Here is a 25,894-nt window from a genome sequence, read left to right as displayed (position 1 = left end):
TTTGCCACAACTATCGAGCCTGTGTCATGGAGCCCAGGAACCACAACTACTGAGCCCATGTCCGACAACTACGGAAGCCTGCTCACCCTAGAGCCCATGCTTTGCAACAAGAGAAGTCAGCACACAGCAACCAGAGAGTAAGCCCAGCACTCCACAGCTAGTGAAGACCCAGCAGAGTCAAAAATAAATAAATGAATAAAAAATTTTTTAATGATTGCTCAATCATGTGGTAATTGTATTTTTAATTTCTTGAAGAATCACCATATATAGCTTTCCACAGAGGCTGCACTATTTTCCATTCCCATCAGTAGTGCATAAGGAAACCAACTTCTCCACACTTATATTTGTTGAAAAACTGTTATCCTAATGGGTGTAAGGTGATTATCTATTACGGTTCTAATTTATATTTCTCTGATGATTAGTGATTTTGAGCTTTTCATATGTCTGCTGCCCATTTATATATTTTCTTTGGAAAAAATGTCTTTTGGGGTCATTTGCCCACTTTAAACGAGTTGAGTTTGTTGCTGTTGTTGAGTTGTATATCCATCAAATATTGTGGATATTTTTAATCCTTTACCAAATGTATGGTTTGGAATATTTTCTTCCATTCCGTGGGTTGCCTTTTCACAGTGTTTCTTGATGCACAAAAAATTTCAATGCACAAAAGATTGTAAGACACATTTGTCTATTTTTGTCTTTGTTGTCTATTTCATTTTTTTTGGTGTCATATCCAAAAAATTATTGCCAAACTCAATGTCATGAAGCTCTGTGTGCTTTCATGCAGGAGTTTTATAGTTTAGGTCTTATGTTTACCTTTAATCTATTAATCCTATGGACAGAGAAGCCTGGCAGGCTACAGTCCATGGGGCTGCAAGAGTCAGACATGACTTAGCAACTAAACCACCACCACCAATCTATTTTGAGTTAATTATAATACATGGAAGGTAGGGATCCCACTACTTTTTAAAACACCATATGTTTAAAAAAAAGTGTTCAAGAGATTAACCTTTCTCCATTTCAGGGTTTTGTATCCTTATAGATAGTCATTTTACCATAAATGAAACTGATTTCTGGACTCTGTTCTGTTCCATTTGTCATGTACCCACCTCTCTTTATGCAAGTATCAAAACGTTTTGATTACTGTACCTTTATACTATGTTTTGAAATCCTGAATTGTAGGAACTCTTTAAATAACTTATTCTTTTGTAAGATTGCTTTAGCTATTTGGGAACTCTTGAGATTTCATGAGGATTTTACAGTGGCTTTCTATTTCTGCAAAAAAAAATGCCGTCTGGATTTCAATAGGAATTGTCCTAAATCCATAGATCACTTTGGGTAGTATGCATCTTTAACAATATTAAGTCTTTCAATCCATGAACACAAGGTGTCTTGTCATTTATTCATGTCTTATTACTTTCAGCTATGTTTTACACTTTTCACTGTACAAGTCTTATATCCTGCTGGTTTATTCCCAAGTATTCCATTTTATGCTATTGTAAATGGAATTACTGTCTTCTTGTCTTTTTGGATTGCTCATTGTTAGTGCATAGAAATGCAACTAATTTTTGTTGTATATAATGTCAGCTGTGGGCTTTTCATATATGGCCTTATCATTTTGAGGAGTTTCCTCTTACTTGTGAGGCTTCCCTGGTGGCTCATACTGTAAAGCGTCTGCCTGCAATGTGGGAGACCCGGGTTTGATCCCTGGGTCGGGAAGATCCTCTGGAGAAGTAAATGGCAACCCACTCCAGTAGCTTTGCCTGGAAAATCCCACAGACAGAGGAGCCTGGTATGTTACATGGGGTCACAGAGTCGGACACGACTGAGCGACTTCACTTTCACTTTTCACTTTCCTTTGTAATTTGTTGAGTGTTTTTATCAGGAAACAGCACTGAATCTTCTCAAATGCTTTCTCTGCTATCTATTGAGATGATTATGTAGCTTTTGTCCCTCACTCTGTTAATGTGGTGTACGGCACTAATTTATTCTCATATGTTGAACCAGACTTATATTCCAGGAATAAATCCCCATTGGTCATAGGGTATGATCCTTTTAATGTGCTCTTGAATTTCATTTGCTACTATATTGTTGAGGATTTCTGAATTAATATTAAATAAGGATATGGATATTAATCTGTAGCTTTCTTGCAGGTTTTTTTTTTTTTTTTTGGCTGTGGTTTCAGGGCAATGCTGGACTCTAAAACTGAGTTTGGAAGTGTTTCCTCCTCTTTTTATTTTTTGGAAGAGTTGAGGAGAATTGGTGTTATGTCATCTTTAATGTTTGATAGAATTCTCCAGTGAAGCCAGTTAATCCTGTGCTTTTCCTTATTCAGAGGTTTTTGATTACTACCAATTTCCTTACTAGTTATAATCTATTCAAATTTCTATTTCTTCAGTCTTGGTACGTTGTGTTTCTAGGGAACAACTATTAGGTTCATACAAAAGTAATCGCAGTTTCAGACCATGAATTTTAAATGATTCTTACTAGGATCAAGTGTTAGTTGCACAGTCATGCCTAATTCTTTGCGATCCCATGGGGTCCTCTGTCCACAAAATTCTCCAGGCAAAAATAATGGAGTGAGTAGGCATTTCCTTTTCCAGAGGATCTTCCCAAGCCAAGGATCAAACCTGGGTATCCTGGATTGCAGGCAGATTCTTTACTGTCTGAGCCACCAGGAAGCCCTATCCTAGGCTCAAATACATCTTTATGAATTAAAATAGGAACAATTACAATCAACACTTTTCCAACAAGAAATGTTTGTTTATTCCTGTAGTATAAGAATCCGTGCTTTGGAATCTGATGAGCTCTTGGAAAGCATTTTCTGCCTCCTGCTGGTTGGCAAGAGGTCAGCTGAACATGGCAGATGAGCCAAAACTTTGTAGCCCGATTTGTTCAGCTTTTGAAGTGTTGGATGTACAACACGCGGTCGGGCGTTGTCATGGAGAAGAACTGTGCCCATTCTGCTGACCAGTGCTGACTGTAAGTGTTGAAGTTTTCGGTGCATCTCATTGATATGCTGAGCATACTTCTCAGATGTAAAGGTTTCAGCAGGATTCAGAAAGCTACAGTGGATCAGACAGGCAGCGGACCATCCGACAATGACCACGACCTCTTTTTGTTACAAGTTTAACTTTGGGAAGTACTCCGGAGTTTCTTCTCAGTCCAACCACTGAGCTGGTCACTGCCAATTATCAGATAAAATTCACTTTTCATCACACATCAAAATCCAACAGAGAAATGGTTTAGGAGATTAAGGATCAATTTTCTAAAAACAAATACTGACACAATCTAAATATTTAACTGATTCCTTTGAGTTTACAAAATTAATTTGCGACATACTATGGAGCAGAAAAAAGTCCAATTGAAAACAGTAATTTACTCTTTGATCCTGTTCAAAGTACAGTATGTTAACATAAGCAGACAGAAGCCTGGAAAATAAACAACTAAACAAACATTTTACTTGATATTTTATGTGAAATTTGGGAGTAAATGATTCCTACTAACAAACCTAAACTAAACTAAATCTAAACAAAAGTAAGTGTTTGACATATGTCAGGAACAGCTGTTAACTATATGGAAAGAATATGCATATGTAAATACTATTTGATTAATTAAAATAAAAGCAATGCCCTTTCAAAGGACTTAAAGCAATTTGGTGTTTCACCAAACAGTAAGAACATACAAAAAAAAAGCACTCCATCTTTTTTTCCGTGGGAAACAGTATTTTTCATCTATAACATATTTAACTATAATCTTTTAAACATTTTTCTATATCTCTGCAACTTTAAACAAGTTTTGAGAAATGTCTAAAACATGGTTACACAAACCAATAGATTTAAAAGTAATAAATAAGTTCAGTTCAGTCACTGTGTCACGTCCAACTCTTTGCGACCCCATGGACTGTAGCAGGCCAGGGTTCCAGGCCCATCACCAGTTCCGGAGCTTGAACCAAACTCATGTCCATCAAGTCGGTGATGATAACCAACCATCTCATCCTCTGTCATCCCCTTCTCCTCCTGCCTTTAATCTTTCCCAGCATGAGGGTCTTTTCTAATGACTCAAGTTCTTCCCATCAGGTAGCCAAATTACTGGAGTGTCAGCCACAGCATCAGTTCTTCTAATGAATATTCAGGACTGATTTCCTTTAGGATTGACTGGTTGGATGTCCTTGCAATCCAAGGGACTCTCAAGAGTCTTCTCCAACACCACAGTTCCAAAGCATTGATTCTTTGGTGCTCAGCTCTCTTTATAGTCCAACTCTCACATCCATACATGACTACTGGAAAAGCCATAGCCTTGACTAAACAGACCTTTGTTGGCAAAGTAATGTCTCTGCTTTTTAATATGCTGTCTAGGTTCGTTATATCTTTTCTTCCGAGGAGTCAGCGTCTTTTAATTTCATGGCTGCAGTCACCATCTGCAGTGATTTTGGAGCCCCAAAAAACTAATATGTGCCACTGCTTCCACTGTTTTCCCATCTATTTGTCATGAACTGATGGGATCAGATGCCATTATCTTAGTTTTCTGAATGTTGAGCTTTAAGCCAGCTTTTTCACTCTCCTCTTTCACTTTCATCAAGAGGCTACTCAGTTCCTCTTCACTTTCTGCCATAAGGGTGGTTATCATCTGCATACCTGAGGTTACTGATATTTCTCCCAGCAGTCTTGACTCCAGCTTGTGCTTCATCCAGCCCAGTATTTCGCATGATGTTCTCTGCATGTAAGTTTAATAAACAGGGTGACAATATACAGCCTCGATGTACTCCTTTACCGAGTTGGAACTAGTCTGCTGTTCCATGTCCTGTTCAAACTGTTGCTTCTTGACCTGCATACGTATTTCTCAGGAGGCAGGTAAGGTGGTCTGGTATCCCCATCTCTTTCAGAATTTTCCATAGTTTGTTGTGATGCACAAGGTCAAAGGCCTTGGTGTAGTCAATAAAGCAGAAGGAGATGTTTTTCTGGAACTCTCATGCTTTTTCAATGATCCAAAAGATGCTCGCAATTTTGTCTCTGGTTCCTCTGCTTTTTCTAAATCCAGCTTGAACATCTGGAAGTTCTAGGTTCACGTACTGTTGAAGCCTAGCTTGGAAGATTTTGAACATTACTTGGCTAGCATGTGAGATGAGTGCAATTGTGCAGTAGTTAGAACACTCTTTGGCATTGCCTTTCTTTGGGATTGGAATGAAAACTGACCTTTTCCAGTTCTGTGGCCACTGCTGACTTTTCCAAATTTGACTGGCATACTGAGTGCTGGCATACTGAATGCAGCACTTTAACAGCTATTTCAAGATTTGAAACAGCTCAACAGGAAGTCCATCATCTCCACTAGCTTTGTTCATAGTGATGCTTCCTAAGGCCCACTTGACTTTGCATTCCAGGATGTCTGGCTCTAGGTGAGTGATCACACCATCATGGTTATCTGGGTCATGAAGACCTTTTTTGTATAGTTCTGTGTATTCTTGCCACCTCTTCCTAATATCTTCTGCTTCTGTTAGGTCCATACCATTTCTGTACTTTATTGTGCTCCTCTTTTCATGAAATCGTCCCTTAGTATCTCTAATTTTCTTGAGATCTCTAGTCTTTCCCATTCTATTGTTTTCCTCTATTTCCTTGCAATGATCACTTAGGAAGGCTTTATCTCTCCTTGCTATTCTTTGGAACTCTGTATTCAGATGGGTGTATGTTTCCTCTTCCCCTTTGCCTTTTGCTTCTCTTCTTTTCTCAGCTATTTGTAAAGGCTCCTCAGACAACCATTTTGCCTTTTTGCCTTCTTCTAGGGGATGGTTTTGATCACCACCTCCTGTACAATAGCACGAACCTCGGTCCATAGTTCTTCAGACACTCTATCAGATCTAATCCCTTGAATCTATTTGTCACTTCCACTGTATAATCGTAAGGGATTTCACTTAGGTCATACCTTAGGTCTAGTGGTTTTCCCTATTTTCTTCAATTTAAGTCTGACTTTTGCAAGAAGCAGATAGCAGATACAAGTTTTGAAAATAAACACCTAAACAAACATTTTATTTTATAAATTCCACATAAAATATAAAATAAGTAAAGCAGAGTAATTCTGTGATCATCACTTAATATAATCTTTAAGTACAGTTTTAACAGTATCTGATCATACTAGTAAGGAAACAAATAAGCTGTTAACATAGGATATAACTCAGTAAGAATCTGGTGTAGGTTATTTAAAATAAGCAGTTATTTCTATACATTTACCACTTAAGGTTCTTTTCTGGGCCTCGGTATTCATAAATGAGAAACTATAACCAAGGAGGATTATCCCAGAGATGCAAGGCTTGTTTAAACTTTGAACAAGCATTTCAATACACTATATTCATAAAAATAAAGAGATTAAGGTTCCAAGCACCATTTATCTCCAATCCTCCCCTGTTACATTAAAATCATAGGGTCATAGGCCTATAGGTAGAATAACATCTTCCCCCATTCTCACCAAAGATGTCCACGTCCTAATCCCTGGAATGTGTGAATGGTGGCTCAGGCAGTGAAGAATCTGCCCGCAATGAGGGAGACCTGGGTTCAATCCCTGGGTCGGGAAGACCCCCTGGAGAAGGGAATGGCTATCTACTCCAGTATTCTTGCCTGGAGAATTCCATGGACAGAGAAGACTGGCAGGCTACAGTCCATGGAGTCTCAAAGAGTCGGACATGACTAAGCAAGTAATACTAACACATCCTGGTGGGCTTAATGCAATTACAAGAGTCCTTTGTAAAAAAGAATACTTTTTCCCTTTTTCCCCCTAATCTTTATATAATAATTTAGCTGCTCTGAGTCTTAGTTGCAGCATGCAGGGTCTTCAGCCTTCATTGTGGCATGCAAGCTCTTTAGGGTTAGCATGTAAACTCTTAGTTATCATGTGTGGGATCTAGTTCCCTGACCAGAGATTGAATACCCAGGCCCCCTGCTTTGGGAGCATGCAGTCTTGCCCACTGGACCACCAGGAAGTCTCTACCAGGATCCTTATTAGAAGGAGGCATGAGGGTCAGAGTCAGAGAAGGAGGTATGACTGCAAAAGCAGAGGCTGCAGTGATGCCACTGCTGGAAAGGAACACACGCCAAGAAATCTAGATGGCGTCTAGAAGCTAGAAAAGGCAAGGAACAGACTGTCCCCAGAGGCTCCAGAAGGAATGACGTCCTGCTGACATCTTGATGTTATCCTCATGAGACCCATTTTCAGACTTTTGACCTCCAGAGCTATAAGGTAATAAATCTGTTATTTTAAGCCATTAAAATAAATAAATAAGGACAAAAATAACATGATCATCTCAGTAAAAGCATGAAGAGTATTTAACAAAGTCCAACAACTCTTCATGATAAAACTCTTCATGAATTAACTTCCTTAAAGAAACAAAGACCATCAACAAAAAAGTGACAGCCAACATAACTGATACTGAAAGACTGACTGCTTTCTCCCCTAAGATCAGTAACGAAAAAAAAAAAAGATGTCTGCTTTCACCACTTTTTTTATTTTTAATTTTATTGAGGATACTGAAAAGGAGATCTACCTTCTTAATAGACATTAAATGGGCAATATGGTATTGTTATCTATAAACACAATTTGTACAGCAGATCTCTAGAACTTACTCATCTTGCATAATTACAATTTTAGAACACTGATAAGCAGTTCCTTTTTTTTCCTTTCCCCAGTCCTTAGTAACCACCATTCTACTCTTTGCTTCTCTGAGTTAGTTTTTATCTCATATAATGAAATTATATAGTATTTGCCCTTCCGTGACTGGTTTATCTCACTGGGCATAATTTCCTCAAGATTCTGTACTGAGATTCTAGCCAGGGCCATTAAGCAAAGAAAAGAAATAAAAGATGTCCAGATTATAAAGAAAAAACTAAAATGATGGCAGTTTACAAATACATGATCATATATATATATAATGAAGAACAAATTCACTTTGATGAAGTTCAATATGCTAAAAATGTAATACTTTTATATGAAAAAGAAGTAAATTGTGCTTCAAAATCATAGTTATATAATCTTATATTAATATATAGAAAATGACAAGAAATATAAACACACACAAAATCAGAGCTAATAAACTACTACAGCAAGGTTGTCCTATAGAAGATAAATATATGAAAATCTATTTAGCTACCATACACAAGCAACAAACAATCTGAAAATGAAATTAAGAAATAACTCCATTTGATATAGCACATAAAAAAAGAAAATGTGACTTCTTCACAGAAAACTGCAAAAAGAAACTGAAAAAGACCTACATCAATGGAATAAAATCCCATATTCATGGATTGGAAGACTTAATACCCTAAAGATGACAAATCTTTTCAAACTGATCTGTAGATTTGGATGCAGTATCTATCAAAATCCCAGCTACAATTCTGTACAAACTGACAAGTATATCTTAAATTCATACAGAAATGTAAGATGCCAAAACAATCTTGAACAGGAGCAAAATTGGAGAACTCACACTTCCTGATTCTAAAAATCTATTATAAAACCACAGTATTCAAGATGGTGCTACTGCCCTAAGAATAGATATAGTTCGATGAAACAGAATTGAGAGTCCACAAATACTTACATTTATGATCAACTGATTTTTGATGAAGCTATCAAGAAATACAATAAGCAAAGAGTATTCTTTTCAGCAAATGATGCTGAGACATCTAGAAATGCAAATGCAAAGGAATAAAGTTGCTCCAAACACAAAAATTAACTCAAAACGGATCAAAGATTTAAACATAAGAGCTAAAACTACAACATTTTCATATGAAAACCAAGGAGTGAATCTTCATGGACTTGAATTAGGAAATAGGTTTTCAGATACGACACCAAAGCACAAATAAGAAGACAAAATACAGACACAGCAGATTTCATCAGAGTGAAACTGTGCTTCAGAGGAAAACAACAGGGAAGTAGCAAGACAAGCCACAGAATGGGAGACGATATTTGCAAATCACTAATCTGACAACGTTTTTGTTTCTAGAATACATTTTTAAAACTCTTAAAACTGAGATTAAGGAAAAGAGGAATGTGGATTCTTGTTCAATGAGTACAGAGTTTCAGTTTTACAGATTGAAGAGTTCTGCAGCTAGGTTGCACAATGTAAAAATACTTAACAGTACTGCCTAAGACAGTTAAAGTGGTAAGTTTTATGTGTATTTTACCACAATTAAATATTTTTTTAAACCTCTTAAAACTTGACAAAAAGGCAGCTCAGTTTTTAAAAGGCAAAGGATGTGAATAAACATTTCTCAAAATAAGATATATAATAGCATATAAGCACACAAAAATATATTCAACATCATTAGTCATGAGGAAAAGGCAAATCAAAACCAAACCACAATGGGATAGCATTTCAAACTCACTAAAATGGCTATAAAAGTCAGATAATAACAGTTATTGGAGATAATATAAAGATATCAAAATCCTCATACATAGCTGAGAGAATGTAAAATTATGTGGCCATGTTGGAAAGCAATCTAAAATTTCTCAAATAGTTAAATGTAGAGTTACCATATCACTACCAATTTCACTCTAGGACCAAACCCAAGAAAAATAAAAACATATGTGCACATAAAAGCTCGTACAGAAGGGTTCACTGCAGCAGCATTATTCATAACAGTCAAAAGATCGACACAGCCCAAAGTCCATCGACTGACAAATGGATAAACAAAATGTGATATACCCACACAATATTACTTACGGAGAAAAGGAATGAAATATTAATGCATCCTACAACATGGGTTGACCTCCCAGACCTGTCTCTTCTAGGTTTCTCTCCTCTTCTCTTTATTCCCCTCATGATGTCTTTTACCTTTCATTCTCTTCCCTTCCTACTCTGCAGAGCAGTTTAAGTCTATCCAAATTGGGGAAGGAAAAAAACCAACATGTCACTGATATCTACCCTTATAAGAAGATCGAAAGACATAAACGGATTTGTTTTTGATTAAAAAAAATTTACTCACAAAGCCACTCATTGGGAAAAAAAAAAAAGCAAAATACATAAAAATGGAAAGAACATTAAAAAAAAAACAATAAACAAACAGTAGAAATAAGTGAAACACTAAATCATAGACCTGACAAAACATGGTCCACTGGAGAAGCGAATGGCAAACCACTTCAGTATTCTTGCCTTGAGAACACCAGGAACTGTATGAAAAGGCAAAAAGATATGACACTGAAAGATGAACTCCCCAGGTCTGCTGGCGCCCAATATGCTGCTGGAGAAGACTGGAGAAATAACTCCAGAAAGAACGAAAAGACGGAGCCAAAGCGAAAACAATGCCCAAGTGTTGATGTGACTGGTGATGGAAGTAAAATCTGATACTGTAAAGAGCAATACTGCATAGGAACCTGGAATGTTAGGTCCATGAATCAAGGCAAATTGGAGGTGGTCAAACAGGAGATGGCAAGAATGAACACTGATATTTTAGTAATCGGTGAACTAAAATGGATGGGAGTGGGCAAATTTAATTCAGATGACCATTATATCTACTACTGTGGGCAAAAAGCCCTTAGAAGAAATGAAGTAGCCCTCACAGTCAACAAGAGTCCAAAATGCAGTACTTCGGTGCAATCTCAAAAATGACAATGATCTCTGATCATTTCCAAACCAAACCATTCATTATCACAGTAATCCAAGTCTATGCCCCAACCAGTAATGCTGAAGAAGCTGAAGTTAAACAGTTCTACAAGACCTTCTAGAACTAACACCCAGAGAAGATGTCCTTTTCATCATAGAAGACTGGAATGAAAAAGTAGGAAGTCAAGAGATACCTGAAGTAACAGGCAAATTTGGCCTTGCTTTGTATCACAGCAACTATTAAAAACATAGCTATTCAAAAATATGGTAACAACAAAAGAAATGCAGCATAAGTTAAAGTTGAAACTGAGCTAGTAGTTTGCACAGTGCCCCATATATAGCAAGTATACTATGTTTCCCGTAAAACTTTAAAATGTGCTTTTGACTCCTGAGATTTCCTTAAGGAATCCTTGGTTAGTCTCACATGCAGTTTATTAACCCTAGTCATAAGCCGCCACATGCATCACCCCCCTATAAATCAAGCTCAATTAACACTGATTAAGCAGTGACCATCAAGTACAGTACCTTGTATCCCAGGCCCAACTGATAAATAGCAAAAATCTGAGCAGCATTAAGAGCTTCACTGAAAAGGTAAACTGCAGTCAGCTGACCACAGAATACTCTGTTAGCATCTGCTGTTTCTGATGAACCCAGGAAACACTTGTCAAAGGTCTGTGAAAGAAAACAGAAAATTTTATTAGAGAAAAAAACAAAAAAATTACCTCCTCCAGAATTAATAACAACCTATACTGGTATATTTTGTCCTTTCTAAAATATAATCTGATTAGATTAAAATTTCATTTAGCATTTCACTTAATTCATTCCCATTTGGTGTAGAGATCAGGAAAGACATCACAGAAAAACAGACAAGTTCTCCAAAGTACAATAAACAGAACTTGATGACAAAATGGAGTAGGAAATGGAGTCAGAAAAATCATTATGGACTCTGTAGGTTCATACTTGGGAAACCAAAGAAGCAGACAGAATAGCAGGCTTTGGGTTAACTTTGAGTGATGTAATGAATGTGTCTTTTCTGTAAACTAATGTGGGTGAAGAAGGAATTGTCAACAGGGTTCTCTATGGTTAGAAGCTAAGACTGTAAAGATCGTTTCTGTAGACATCAAGATACAAATAATAGGTTAAGTCACGGGAGTAGATGCAATCTCGCAAAAGGAATGTGTAAATTCAAAAAACAGGTGTATGCTTTTCTTATTTACATAGAAAATCTCTCTTAGTAACATCTAGGTTGCAGAGATCACACATAAATTTACACCTATGCAGCAAGAAGGAAAAGAAATGCTTGATATCTTTTAAAAGTATTTTATACCATGGAACTATTAAGAAGGCTGCTGAAAAATGTGTATGTTCACATTAAGGAATATAAAAAATTTTTAACACTTGTATTATGAAGACAAACAACCTAGGTCAAATAACTGATTCTCATGCTGCTGATTTTGGCAAATTCCTTAACCTCTCTGTGCTCAGTTTCACCTGTAAAGATTACAACAGTACTTATCCTGCAAGGTTACAGAAAGTAAAAGTATTTATTACAATGCCTGCAATGCTCAGCAAAGATTAATGTAAGAAAAAAAAAAAAGGTTGAAAGGCAATATGCATATTTGGTCTTTAATTTAAAAAAATTAACAGTTAACATTTATTGAGCACTTATTCTATATAAGACACTCTTCTAATGGATTTCTGAACAGTAGCTCATTCAATCAACATTCTGAGATAGGTACTATTTTACACCCTTTTTAGGTGGAGTTCCCACGGAGCACCTGCAACCCAGGAGCTGCGGGAGAAATGGTTTCAATCCCTGGGCTGGGAAGATCCCCTAGAGTAGGAAATTTCAACCCATTCCAATATTCTTGCCTGGAAAATCCCATGGACAGAGTAGCCTATGCAGGCAGGCTACAGTTCAGGGGGTCGCAGAAAATCAGACAGAACTGAGCGACTGAGCACACTCACACGAAAGAGAAACCTCAGGCCTAATAAATTAAGTAAAGTCATAAAGTCAGGAAGGGATTCAAACCTAATCTAACAATCCAAGCTCTTAAGGTTAGTATTTCGAAATAGGTAAATATGTATAGATTAGGATAACAGGAGTTAATAGTGAACGGCTGTTGCAAGTTTGTGTTCATTTTCCTGATCCATAATTTTTCAAGGTTTCTCTTAAAAATGTTTAACGTCGGAGGGAGGGAGAACATTTTGAATATAATTCTAACTTATGGATCTCTTATTGAACCTTGAAAATATTATAAAAAAATAGTTATCTATAGCAGCTATGAATTATATGGAAAATTTATAAGCCCATTTCACCTAACTCATTCATAAAAATGATCAGAGAACCCTGCAGTAAAGCTCTGAGGTTTAATTTCATCAATGGACCAATGACACAAATACTTTCAAGATATACTCACTGCTACCTATGAATCATTGTCTCTACCCTATCCAGAACAATTTTATAACAAGGACTGAGTAATATCTTATGTGACATATTAGCACATTTCCACTCTCTTAATATATTGCATGTTAGCCAAACTACAATTATAAAAAACCCACCACTGTAGTGTTCTAAAATTTATATTCAATATAAAATATATTTTTCTTATTTCAATGTAACTTTCTCAAACTACTTACATCACTCGTGTTGACAAACCATGTTATCTCTCCATAGGAAGCAAGCTCACCATTCACATAACATCGAAGCTCACTGTTCTTCCACCGGTTATAAATGTGCACTATAGTTACCATATACCACTGGATAAGCAAAACAGTTAAAAAAAAAAAAAAAGACAATGATTTTTCCAACAATTCAACCACATTGATAAAAACAAGCAAAAATCAAATGCTAAATTACAGTGAAATCTAAAACTAAAATAAGACTATTTTTATTAAATTCAATATTCTACCCCTGGAACAATATTGATTCAAGGGAACTCTCTCAACAAATAATAGCTTACCCATGAAATTATTTTTCTAACTTTTAATTATGAAAAATTTTAAAAAGTAAAAAGCTTAATAGAAACTCTCTCACCATCCCACAACTGTCAACATTTTGTCCTGTTTGTTTTACCTATTTACTGATCTACATATAGATGTTCATTTTGTTAATAAACCATTCATTAATTTCTAAATTTTAAGGCAGAAAAGCAAATACATATATTTTCACTTGTATTTCCCTTAAACTCTAGAAACAGCTAAATATTCACTCTTTTCATTGTTCAAATCAGAGAGGTTAACAACTGTCGAGCAATTTACACTTCATTTTCTGAACCAGCTTAAGAACAGAATTATGATTTACCACAGCATTCTGAAGGTTAGAACAGTTTGGGAACATAACTATGACTCAGTAAGATCACATACCTTTTGTGGCTTGAAATCAAATTTCACACAGTGTTGAAAGCCTTTTCCTTTTGACTTTATTGATGTTATAATTAAACATCCCCCAACAAAGTGAGCAGAATAACCAAGACCTTTACTGGTTCTGAAACTATAAAAAATAAGTTTTCATTTCATCTCCAAATATTCTTCTCATTTTTCAAAATAAAGTAACAACACAAAGTTACAGAAATACATACCAATACAAATATGGTTTATCTTTATCCACATTGATGTTATTTACAGGATCCATTCTAAGCCAAGTATGAAATGTAAAACCATTCTGGTATGGCCATTTGGCTATAGGAGGTAATGCAATAGCCTAAAGGGAAAAAATTTGAGTTACTGACTCACAGTGAAAAATTCTGTTACTGAAATCATGAAAATGAGACCTTACATGCTATATATATTTCTACTATATATTAGTCTACATGCAAAAGTAGTCTCTCTATCTGAAAGATTTTTACTAACTTCTAAATTATTCAAAATACAGATTAATGATGTTAATTTAGTTAAACAGAAACATTCCAAGTGATCTGTTTGACACACTAATCTTACTGCTTCATTTCTTACAATGAACATATGCAAAGAGATTCCAATTAAAAGAGACAGGTAGTGATATCAAAGGAAATTTGTTGCTGAAATGTTAAATAAAGTAATAAAGAAAGATGGAGAAGGAAAGAAAACAGTTAAGGAAAAAGCGTAGAATGTAATTTTTTAACAAAATACAAAGCTGAAGAGGATTCATTCATAACATTTTTTATAACATTTTAAAGTTATATTCATAAGTGACTGTATAGGTAATTTTACCACTTGGCTTAAATTTTAATTTAAAAATAAAATAATGCAAGGACCCTAATGTCTCCAAAACAAACTTGAAAAAGAAAAGTTGGAGGTCCAGATTACCAACTTTTTTTAATTTTATTTGTTTTTTTAATTGGTGGAAAACTGCTTTACAATATTGTGTTGGTTTCCACTGTACAACAATGCTAGTCAGTCATAACTATAAATATATCCTCTTTCCTGAGCCTCCCTCTCCTCCCCCATTTCACCCCGCTAAGTCATCACAGAGTGCTAGGCTGGTCTCCCTATGTTATTTAGCAACTTCCCATTAAATACAGTTGTACAATGGAATATTACTCAGCCATAAAAAAGAATGAATTTGAGTCAGTTGTACTGAGATTAATGAACATAGAGCCTCTTAAACAGAATAAAGCAAGTCAAAAAGAGGAACAAATATACTATATTAACACATATACGTGGAATCTAGAAAAATGGTACTGATGAAGTTAGTACAGAATGGACTTGTGGACACAGCAGGGGAAGATGAGGATGGGACTAATTTAGAAAACAGCACTGACGTATATACACTATCCTGTGTAAAGTAAGTAGTGGGAAGTTGCTAACTAGCACAGACTACCCAATCTAAAACCTACAATACAAAGATACAGTACTGAAAGCTGTGGGGCACTGGCATAAAGATAGAGATACAGACCAATGGAGTAGAAGGGAGAGCCGTAAATAAGCCCTCATCTTTGTGGTCTTGATTTTTAACAAGAGTATCAAGACAGTTCAGTGAACAAATGCACTGAGAAAACTAGTATTTACAAGCAAGACTATGAAGTTGACCACTTCCTTATATGACACACAAAAAATTAACCCCAAATCAATCACATTTCACAAATGTGAAAACTAAAACTAGAAAACTTTTACAAGGAAAAATAAGAGTAAATCTTCATGACCCTGAGATAGATAAATTCTTAATTATGTACAAGAGAAAAAAATACATAAACTGGACTTCATTAAAATTAAAAACTTTTGTGCTTTAAAGGATATTATCATCAAGAAAGTGACAGCCCAAAAGAACAGGAGAAAATATTTGAAAATTATTTATCTGATAAGAAGCTTATATCCAGAAGAATATATAAAGGATTGTTACAAATCCAATAAATAGACAAATACAGTTTTTAAGTGGGCAAAATATCTGAACGGACACAGCTCCAAACAACATCTGCAAATAGCCAATAAGAACATGAAATGATGCTCAGCATCATCAGTCATTCAGTTCAGTCGCTCAGTCGTGTCCCACGCTTCGCGACCCCATGAATCACAGCACGCCAGGCCTCCCTGTCCATCACCAACTCCCGGAGTTCACTCAGACTCACGTCCATCGAGTCAGTGATGCCATCCAGCCATCTCATCCTCTGTCGTCCCCTTCTCCTCCTGTCCCTAATCCCTCCCAGCATCAGAGTCTTTTCCAATGAGTCAACTCTTCTCATGAGGTGGCCAAAGTACTGGAGTTTCAGCTTTAGCATCATCCCTTCCAAAGAAAGCCCAGGGTTGATGTCCTTTATAATGGACTGGTTGGATCTCCTTGCAGTCCAAGGGACTCTCAAGAGTCTTCTCCAACACCACAGTTCAAAAGCATCAATTCTTCAGTGCTCAGCTTTCTTCACAGTCCAACTCTCGCATCCATACATGACCGCTGGAAAAACCTTGACTAGACGGACCTTTGTTGGCAAAGTAATGTCTCTGTTTTTCAATATGCTATCTAGGTTGGTCATAACTTAGGAAATGCAAATCAAAATCTCAACAAGATGTTACTTAACACAACTAGGAGGGCTATAATCAAAAAGACAGACATTAACAAGTGTTGGTAAGCAAGTGGAGAAACTAGAAACCTCCTAAACTGATGGTAAGATTATAAAATAAATACAGTCACTTTGGAAAAACAATATGGGAGTACCTCAAGTGGTTGAACATAAGACAACATGGCTCAGCAGTTCTACTACTACATTTCCAAGAGAAATGAAAACATATGTCCATATAAAACCTTACAAATAAAGGCTCATAGAGCATTTCCAAAAAGTAGAATGCAACTATCCACTAATGAAAGAATAATTAGGTGGGATGGGGATGGAGATGGGAGGGAATTTCAAAAGGGAAGGGATATACGTATACCTATGGCTGACTCATGTTGAGGTTTGACAGAAAACAAAAAAATTCTGAAAGGCAATTATCCTTCAACTAAAAAAGTAAATTTAGAAAATAATTAAACAAAATGTGGTATATTCTTATATTAGAATATGAGTCAACAAAAGGAATGAAGCATTGATACATCCTACAACATTAACGGCTCTTAAAAACAGTAGTGTTAAGTGCAAAAAGCCAATCACAAAATTCCAGACATCATATAATTCCATTTGCATGAATTACCCAAAATAGACAAATTCAAAGAAACAAAAAGTAGAACAGTAGTTGTCTAGGCAGGGAGTCTGGAGTGAAATGTGCAGTGACTGCTCAGGAGTGCAGGGTTTCTTTTGAGGGTAATGAACATGTTTTTCCAGTGGTCATGTATGGATGCGAGAGTTGGACTGTGAAGAAGGCTGAGCGCCAAAGAATTGATGCTTTTGAACTGTGGTGTTGGAGAAGACTCTTGAGAGTCCCTTGGAGTGCAACAAGATCCAACCAGTCCATCCTAAAAGAGATCAGTCCTGGGATTTCTTTGGAAGGAATGATGCTAAAGCTGAAACTCCAGTACTTTGGCCACCTCATGAGAAGAGTTGACTCACTGGAAAAGACTCTGATGCTGGGAGGGATTGGGGGCAGGAGGAGAAGGGGACGACAGAGGATGAGATGGCTGGATGGCATCACCGACTCGAATGATGTGAGTTTGAGTGAACTCCAGGAGATGGTGATGGACAGGGAGGCCTGGCGTGCTGCAATTCATGGGGTCGCAAAGAGTCGGACACAATTGAGTGACTGAACTGAACTGAAAATTAATTGTAATAATGGCTGCACAAACTGATGAACACAACCATTCACTCTATGTACATTTTAAATGACAGAAATGTATGATATGGGAATTGTAATTTAATAAAGCTGTTAAAAAAAAAGATCATACTAAAAGCTTTTCTTTTCTTGTTATAACACTTTACATATGCCTTTAGGCTGACATCATATATACACATATCTTTTATAAGATATTTCATAAAACATGAAAAACATCATAGAGCCAAATTTATCTAATAACACTATTGAGACTTCAAAAGGCTGATTTAAAATGAATGTTGTATTAAGGAAAAAAATAATACATACTCTTTGTATACATATGTTCTCTCTCAATCAAACATGAAAGTAGAGGATGTGAAAGCTTGGTAAAAGTAATTTACCCATGAATAACTTGCCTTTAAAAGCTTGTTTAAGGGGAAAAAAAATGAGTCACTGAATATATTTAAAACATCTATTCTCTGAAAGCTCCAAAAGTTGTGTGGTTCAACTGGCCGAATTTCAAGATACATACAAGAAAATGTAATGGACATGTAACAATCTCAAAGAAATATAAATAATAAACTTAAAACAGGCAGGAAAAAAAGGTTTCCCTAATAAGAATACTTTTATCTCCTAAGAATACTTTTTTATGCCGGGAGACAAATGATAAACTCAATGCCAAGTGAGCAAACTATTCTGGAAAGCTTCAAATCTAAAATAGTTATTAAGGAAAAATTAGAAAGAAAAAATAACATGAGCGATAAAACCTTCCAAAGAAAACTGTACAATGTTTGTGAAACACTCAAATACCATAAATGTTCTTTTAAAACACTCTCTTCTTTCTGCAGATATTGCCTGGCTACACAGAGGCCATAAAAGGTAGGATATTATGAGAACAAAAATAAAAAATGAATAAAAGATAACTTTAAAACACTTGCTTGTAACAGGCAGACCAATGTAATAAAGAGGATGTGAAAAAGCTTCCATAAATAACACATATATATAATGTAATCATAATATTTTTGAAACAGTATAGATATTACTGCCATACATTATCTTATGTGTAAAGTGACTAACAGTTTATAAGAATGCTGAGACTGGTACAATATGGAAACTCACAAGTTCAGAAAAACTTGCCTAGAAAGTTTCTCAGAGTTACTCTCCACTTACACATCAGGTGCAAAGGAAACAGAACTAAGGAAATGTAACACTAAAGAAAGATGAAAGTGAAAGTGCTATACATAAATATCTATTTCAGAATGCAGAGATAAAAATTCATAAGAAAACATAGCTTATATTGAAATGAGTTGGGTTCTTATTCCATTGAGACCCCAAGGGGTGAATGCGCAGCTTTCTTAGTTTCTTAAAGCCTCTATTTCTTCCCCTCTAAAACACTCAGGACAAAGGAACAGGCAGTACTGTTTTAAGGACTGAGTTAGGCTGCACACAGTTTTCACCCAACACAGAACCTGTCAAGAGTGCTTACAGGGCCAGACTTTCAGGAGGCAAAGGGAAGAGCTTCAGATGTTTTCCTCATTAAGATCTACTTACTGCAGCGCTCTTTCCTGGAAAGTTGAAAAAGGCATCAGGACCATACTTCTGTGGCATGTGCTTTAACACAGACAGCAACTTTCCAGCATGCGGAGGCTATGAAAATAATCAGCAATTCATTAGCCACATTACTCACCATAGAACAAAAATACATACTTTTAAAACAGACATACTTGAATATACCCCAAAATAATAATTCCGTAAGCTAAAGCTATATCCAAAAACGGGTATTTTCAACTATCTTAAAGAAATAAACAACGCACTCTATGCCACTGTTCTGTGGAAGGTGCTAGAAAAATATGAGCCGGCAGCATTTGACATTCAACACTTCCACACTGCAGCAAAAATGACCTTTTAAAAGTACAAACTATATCATCCCCCCTCTAATCCCTTTTTAAAACACTTTTTAATGTCACCAAAAAATAATGCTTATCAAGTCCCATTGTTAAAGGCACTTTAAAAACAGTAAAATATTTTAGCCTCATAACCACACTAGGGGTTATTATCATCCCATTTTACAAAGGAAGAATTTGAGGCAGAGGAACATATCCAAGGTCATACAGGTAGTAAGTGGGATGATAACTCAATCTGATTCCAGAGTCCAAGCTTTTAATCACTACACTTTCAACTTTATATAACTCTATCTCTCCAGTAGCTTCTCACTGCCTTTAAAAGAAAAGACCAGAATCCTTAACATGACCCAAAAGATCCTTAACTGGTCTCCATCTATAATGACTTTTTCCCGTAACAGAGCCTGAGCACAAATGATTCTCCTTAAAATGTTCTCATGAGGACTATTCACCACTCCCAGCCCTCCCCTGCCTTAACTAAAGAAATCTACCCATCCTTTAAGCTCATCTTAATGGTCACTTCCCGGGGCACTCTGTCCTGACCTCTGACAACAGATCAAATCTCCGTACCATATATCATTCTACAACATGTTTCTACTATGGAGCAGGGGTAAAACTTGTAACATTACATTTGTTTGATTAATGACTCTTTGATCCACAAGTCTCCTCTAATGCTTTCAACAACCAACAGCTAAAACAAAAAGGTGTATTTACATTTGCAAGGAAAAGCAAAGGACAAGATAGTAATTTAAATCGGTTTGCAAGCAAATAGAATAATGTGTAGTGCATTCCTCTTAAAAGTTAAAGTTCAAAACAGTGTCAAACTACAAATGAAATCACAGTCTTGCCGTCTTCTTATTGGGTACCTGGTCTAGGGGCTTCCCTGGTGGCCCAGCGGTAAAGACTCTGCCTGCCAATGCAGAAGACATGGGTTTGATCCCTGATCTGGGAAGATTCCACATGCCACAGAGCAACTAAGCCCGTGCGCCACAACTACTGAGTCCTCGCACCACAGTTTCTGAGCCCCAACACCCAAGGGCCTGTGCTCCCCAACAAGAGAAGCCACGACAACAAGAACCCTGCTCACCACAACCAGAGACAAGCCCGAGCGGCAACAAAGACCCACCCAGCACAGCCAAAAACAGTCTGGCAATCTTTCATCCAAAAGTTAAGCGGCAAGCGGCATAAGCTTGATCAGGAAATTTTCACCTAACCACACTGTTCAATTCTAAAAGTGTAATAAGTTACTACAATCACATTGTTTTAAGTAAATTCTAAAATGAAATTACCAAAAACAATCTACAGTCAAAAATAAAAATATAATATTGTAACAGTTCCATCTATAGAAATCACTCCTCAAATTTTCCTTCTTTATCAGCCTATTAAAAGGGACACAAGAGGAGCACTTTACTCCCCAGATGCTGCTAGGGGCCGTATGCTAGGAAACCTCTCAGAAAATAATCTTCGTACTCTTATTTCAAGAGTCATCAGAAACTGACACGCTAGTTCCATATGTAAAAATCTATGCGGAAGTAATAATCAAAAAGGCAAACACACATTTAAATACAGGGATTTTTCACTGCATTAATGTGATACCAAAGCTACATAATAACTGAAAAAGCCCTGCTCTTGTTTTATTAATAGTTCATTATTTTTTCCCTCTATCCCTCGTAAGTTAAGTCAAGTCACTCCCTCAGTCGTGTCTGACTCTTTGCGACCCTGTGGACTGTAGCCCACCAGACTCCTCCGTCCATGGGATTCTCCAGGCAAGAATATTGGGGTGAGTTGCCATTTCCTTCTCCAGGGGATCTTCCCAACTGAGGGATCGAACCCAGGTCTCCCACTTTGCAGGCAGACGCTTTAACCTCTGAGCCACCAGGGAAGCCCTATCCCCTATAACTATACCCTTAACCTCAATGTGCTTAATCTGTTTTTTTAATATTTATTTATTTGGCTGCATCAGGCATCCTGCAGGATCTTTCAATGTAACACAGATTTTCTGTAATAGCTGCAGTACACAGGACTAGTTGCTCTTCAGAATGTGGGATCCCAACATTGCAAGGTAGATTCTAAATCACTGGATCACCAAGGAAATCCTGCTTAATCTTTTTATATGTTGACCTTCAAAAATGTGTATCTGTGTGATTATACTTAAAATTTAAAAGATTTTGGGTTATATATATTGGATACTATATATTAGACAATATATGTCTAACCCAACATCTTTTAAATTTTAAGTATAATCTGTACTTAAATTTTAAGTATAATCCTGAAAGATATGGGAATACCAGACCACCTGACCTGCCTCTTGAGAAATCTATATGCAGGTTAGGAAGCAACAGTTAGAACTGGACATGGAACAACAGACTGGTTCCAAATAGGAAAAGGAGTAGGTCAAGGCTGTCTATTGTCACCCTGCTTATTTAACCTCTATGCAGAGTACATCATGAGAAACACTGGGCTGGAAGAAGCACAAGCTGGAAATCAAGATGGCTGGGAGAAATGTCAATAACCTCAGATATGCAGATGACACCACCCTTATGGCAGAAAGTGAAGAAGATCTAAAGAGCCTCTTGATGAAAGTGAAAGTGGAGAGTGAAAAAGTTGGCGTAAAGATCAACATTCAGAAAACTAAGATCATGGCATGTGGTCCCATCACTTCATGGCAAATAGATGGGGAAACAGTGGAAACAGTGGCTGATTTTATTTTGGGGGGCTCCAAAATCACTGCAGATGGTGACTGCAGCCATGAAATTAAAAGATGCTTACTCCTTGGAAGGAAAGTTATGACCAACCTAGACAGCATATTAAAAAGCAGAGACATTACTTTGCCAACAAAGGTCCATCTGGTCAAGGCTATGGTTTTTCCAGTGGTCATGTATGGATGTGAGAGTTGGACTATAAAGAAAGCTGAGCACAGAAGAATTGATGCTTTTGAACTGTGATGTTGGAGGAGACTCTTGAGAGTCCCTTGGACTTTATGGAGGTCCAACCAGTCCATCCTAGAGGAGATCAGTCCTGGGTGTTCATTGGAACGACTGATGCTGAAGCTGAAACTCCAATACTTTGGCCACCTGATGCAAACAGCTGACTCATTTGAAAAGACCCTGATGCTGGAAAAGATTGAAGGCAGGAGGAGAAGGTGATGACAGAGGATGAGGTGATTGGATGGCATCATCGACTCAATGAACATGAGTTTGGGTAAACTCCAGGAGTTGGTAATGGACAGGGAAGCCTGAAGTGCTGTGGCTCATGGGGTTGCAAAGAGACAGACATGACTGAGCGACTGAAATAAACTGAACTAAAATTATACTTTAATTTTAAATATAATCAATATATAGTCAAGACTGTATATTGTCACCTTGCTTATGTAACTTCTATACAGATTACATCATGCAAAATGCCAGACTGGATGAAGTATAAGCTGGAATCAAGACTGCCGGGAGAAATATCAATAACCTCGGATACGCAGATGCCAACATCATTATGGCAGAAAGCCAAGAGGAACTAAAGAGCCTCTTGATGAAAGTAAAAGAGGAGAATGTAAAAGCTAGCTTAAAACTCAACATTCAAAAAACGAAGATCATGGCATCCAGTCCCATCACTTCATGGCAGATAGATGGGGAAACAGTGACAGACTATTTTCTTGGGCACCAAAATCACTGCAGGTGGTGACTGCAGCCATGAAATTACTTGCTCCTTGGAAGAAAAATTATGACCAACATAGACAGCATATTAAAGAGCAGAGACATTCATTACTTTGCCAACAAAGGTCCAAATAGTCAAATCTTTGGTTTTTCCAGGAGTCATGTATGGATGTAAGAGTTGGACTATAATGAAAGCTGAGCACAGAAGAATTGATGCTTTTGAACTGTGGTGTTGGAGAAGACTCTTGAGAGCCCTTAGAGTGCAAGGAGATCCAACCAGTCAATCCTAAAGGAAATCAGTCCTGAATATTCATTGGAAGGACTATGTTGAAGCTGAAACTCCAATACTTTGACCACCCAATGCAAAGAACTGACTCATTGGGAAAGTCCTGATGCTGGGAAAGATTGAAGACAGAAGGAGAAGGGGACAACAGAGCATGAGATGGTTGGAAGACATCACCAGCTTGATGGACATGACTTTGAGCAGGCTCAGGGAGTTGGTGATGGACAGGGAAGCCTGGCGTGCTCCAGTCCATGGGGTCACAAAGAGTCAGACACGACCAAGCAACTGAACTGACTGGGTTAGATATATCATTCCATTTTTTACTTTCTTTCTGCTTTTTGATATCTATTCATTTTACTCGATGAGCTAAGTTGCGTCAGTCATATCCAATTCTTTGTGACCCTTAGCCCATCATGGGCTATGGGCTACGATCCACAGCCCATCAGGATCCTCTGCCCATGGGTTTCTCCAGGCAACAATACTGGAGTGGGTTGCCATGCCCTCCTCCAGAGGACCTTCCCAACCCAGGGATCAAACCCACATCTCTTTTGTCTCCTTCATTGGAGGGCGGGTTATTTACCACTAGAGCCACCTGGGAAGTCCATTTTACTCTGTTCTACCTGCTATATAATAATCTATTCTATGCATCCAATACACTTACCTAGGTACTCTCCTAAGATAAACATACATGTTGACAATTCACTGCCATCAAAAATAATGCTTCTGAACATCCTCAGAGGTTAAAAATAACTCTGTCCTCCACTTATACTTGCTGTTTTCCAATTTATAATTCTTGAAATCATATCAATATTGTTTTAATCTGAACATCTCTAATTATTAGTGATTTAGCATATAATGATTATGGGGTTTCTATCCCTGAAAATAAGTATCTGTTCATATTCTTTGCTATTTTCTTATAGTTTTCTCTATACACCAATATAACAAAAATATTTTAATTATATATTCAGAATAAATTATTTGAACATAAACCAGTATTCTTCTGAACGTGACACAGCAACAGGACCTACAATTACCAAGTCACCATCACCAACTAGAAAAGTGGACAAAATGTATGAAACTAAAACTGTTTTGAGACATGGAAAAGACGTAGCTCAAGACTGTGATCCTTGAGAAAGGGAAACAAAATACGCCATGATATTCCCAGACTTTTTAGTTGGAGTCAATTTCCATATCACAGATCATTGCACAGGGGAGGGAAATCAAACAGAACTTAAAAGTCTCATTGAGTCAATGAGGCAGAAACTGGAGAACGGGTAGTCTGAGGGGGACAGAACCGTTAGGCAGAATACTACAGAGGAAGGACCAAGGCAAAGAAGAGACTCTAGAAATCTTCACTGACCCTTTGACGTAATACCAAACTGTGCAATTCTACCTTAAAACTCAACAAGGTGAGGTTTAAACAGCCATTAGTCAAAGAACTCCCAGAGCTAATACAGAGCCAGGAATCACTGAGACCCTACTAGCACTGTGGGGGACCTCAGGCTTATACTACCTCTTGCCTCGTGTCTGAGACTCAAGGTCATTCACAGAAACTCTACAAAAGTAAGGCCAGAATAATAAGGCAGACTTTGCCTGAGAGCAATAGCCAATCTAGACATGACCCAAAACAATTTTAAAGTAGCCTGAAAGGACTACTGGTGTGCTGCAGTCCATGGGGTCGCAAAGAGGGGGCCACGACTGAGCCCCTGGATGGACGGACTGACGGCAAGGACCACAAGCAACTGATCTGCCTGCAAACAACAGTGTAACTATCTTAAAAGAACCGTAACAAAATCCAGCAACAGGCACTTGGTCACCACGAGCTATGACTAACATCATTATTCCTAAAATCACTAACATAAGGAAACTAGAAAATAGGACCTTTAAGTAAAAGCACAATGAGCGAGTAAAAAGCAGACCTAGAAAATACAAAGACGACAGAATTACTGAGTAAGAACATTAAAGCAGCTATTAATATGTTATATATTTCCAAAGATTTAAAGAAAAAAAATGAATGAGGGGAAAAAATGAAAGCTATTTTAAGAAGAAACAAATAGAATTTAGAGACATTAAAAGTATCTGAAATCTGAAAAGTTTAATGGATAGTAACAAAACTGTAGAAGAAAAGATCTTAAAAATACAGCAATAAAAGCAATTTAAAATGAAGCACAAAGAGAAAAGACATCAAAAAAAAAAAGTGATTAATCTCAGTGACCTAAGGTACAATGCAGAGAAGATTAACCAACATGTAATGAGAGTCTCAGAAGGAGTGGGAGAGGGCAAGAAAATGATATTTGGAGAAATAATGACCAAAATGTTTCCAAATTGGATG

The 25,894-nt window shown here is 37.0% G+C and overlaps 1 protein-coding gene across 5 annotated transcripts in view; it reads right to left on the bottom strand.

The window, feature by feature from the left end:
• Positions 1-25,894, bottom strand: part of LRBA (LPS responsive beige-like anchor protein) — a 748,625-nt gene that overhangs the window by 636,362 nt on the left and 86,369 nt on the right. For all 5 annotated transcript variants that reach the window (XM_040251453.1, XM_040251452.1, XM_040251455.1 and 2 more), the window contains exons 5-9: positions 19,283-19,378; positions 14,161-14,282; positions 13,946-14,072; positions 13,220-13,339; positions 11,105-11,251 (exon numbers count right to left, since the gene is read on the bottom strand). In XM_040251453.1, coding sequence (XP_040107387.1) covers positions 11,105-11,251; positions 13,220-13,339; positions 13,946-14,072; positions 14,161-14,282; positions 19,283-19,378 — 612 coding nt within the window. The remainder of the gene's footprint in view (positions 1-11,104; positions 11,252-13,219; positions 13,340-13,945; positions 14,073-14,160; positions 14,283-19,282; positions 19,379-25,894) is intronic.

This window comes from Oryx dammah, unplaced genomic scaffold (assembly GCF_014754425.2).
Source record: "Oryx dammah isolate SB20612 unplaced genomic scaffold, SCBI_Odam_1.1 HiC_scaffold_12, whole genome shotgun sequence".
NCBI classification, from domain to species: Eukaryota; Metazoa; Chordata; class Mammalia; order Artiodactyla; family Bovidae; genus Oryx; species Oryx dammah.
Note: the sequence above shows the minus strand (reverse complement) of the source record. Positions and strands in the feature narration are given on the sequence as shown.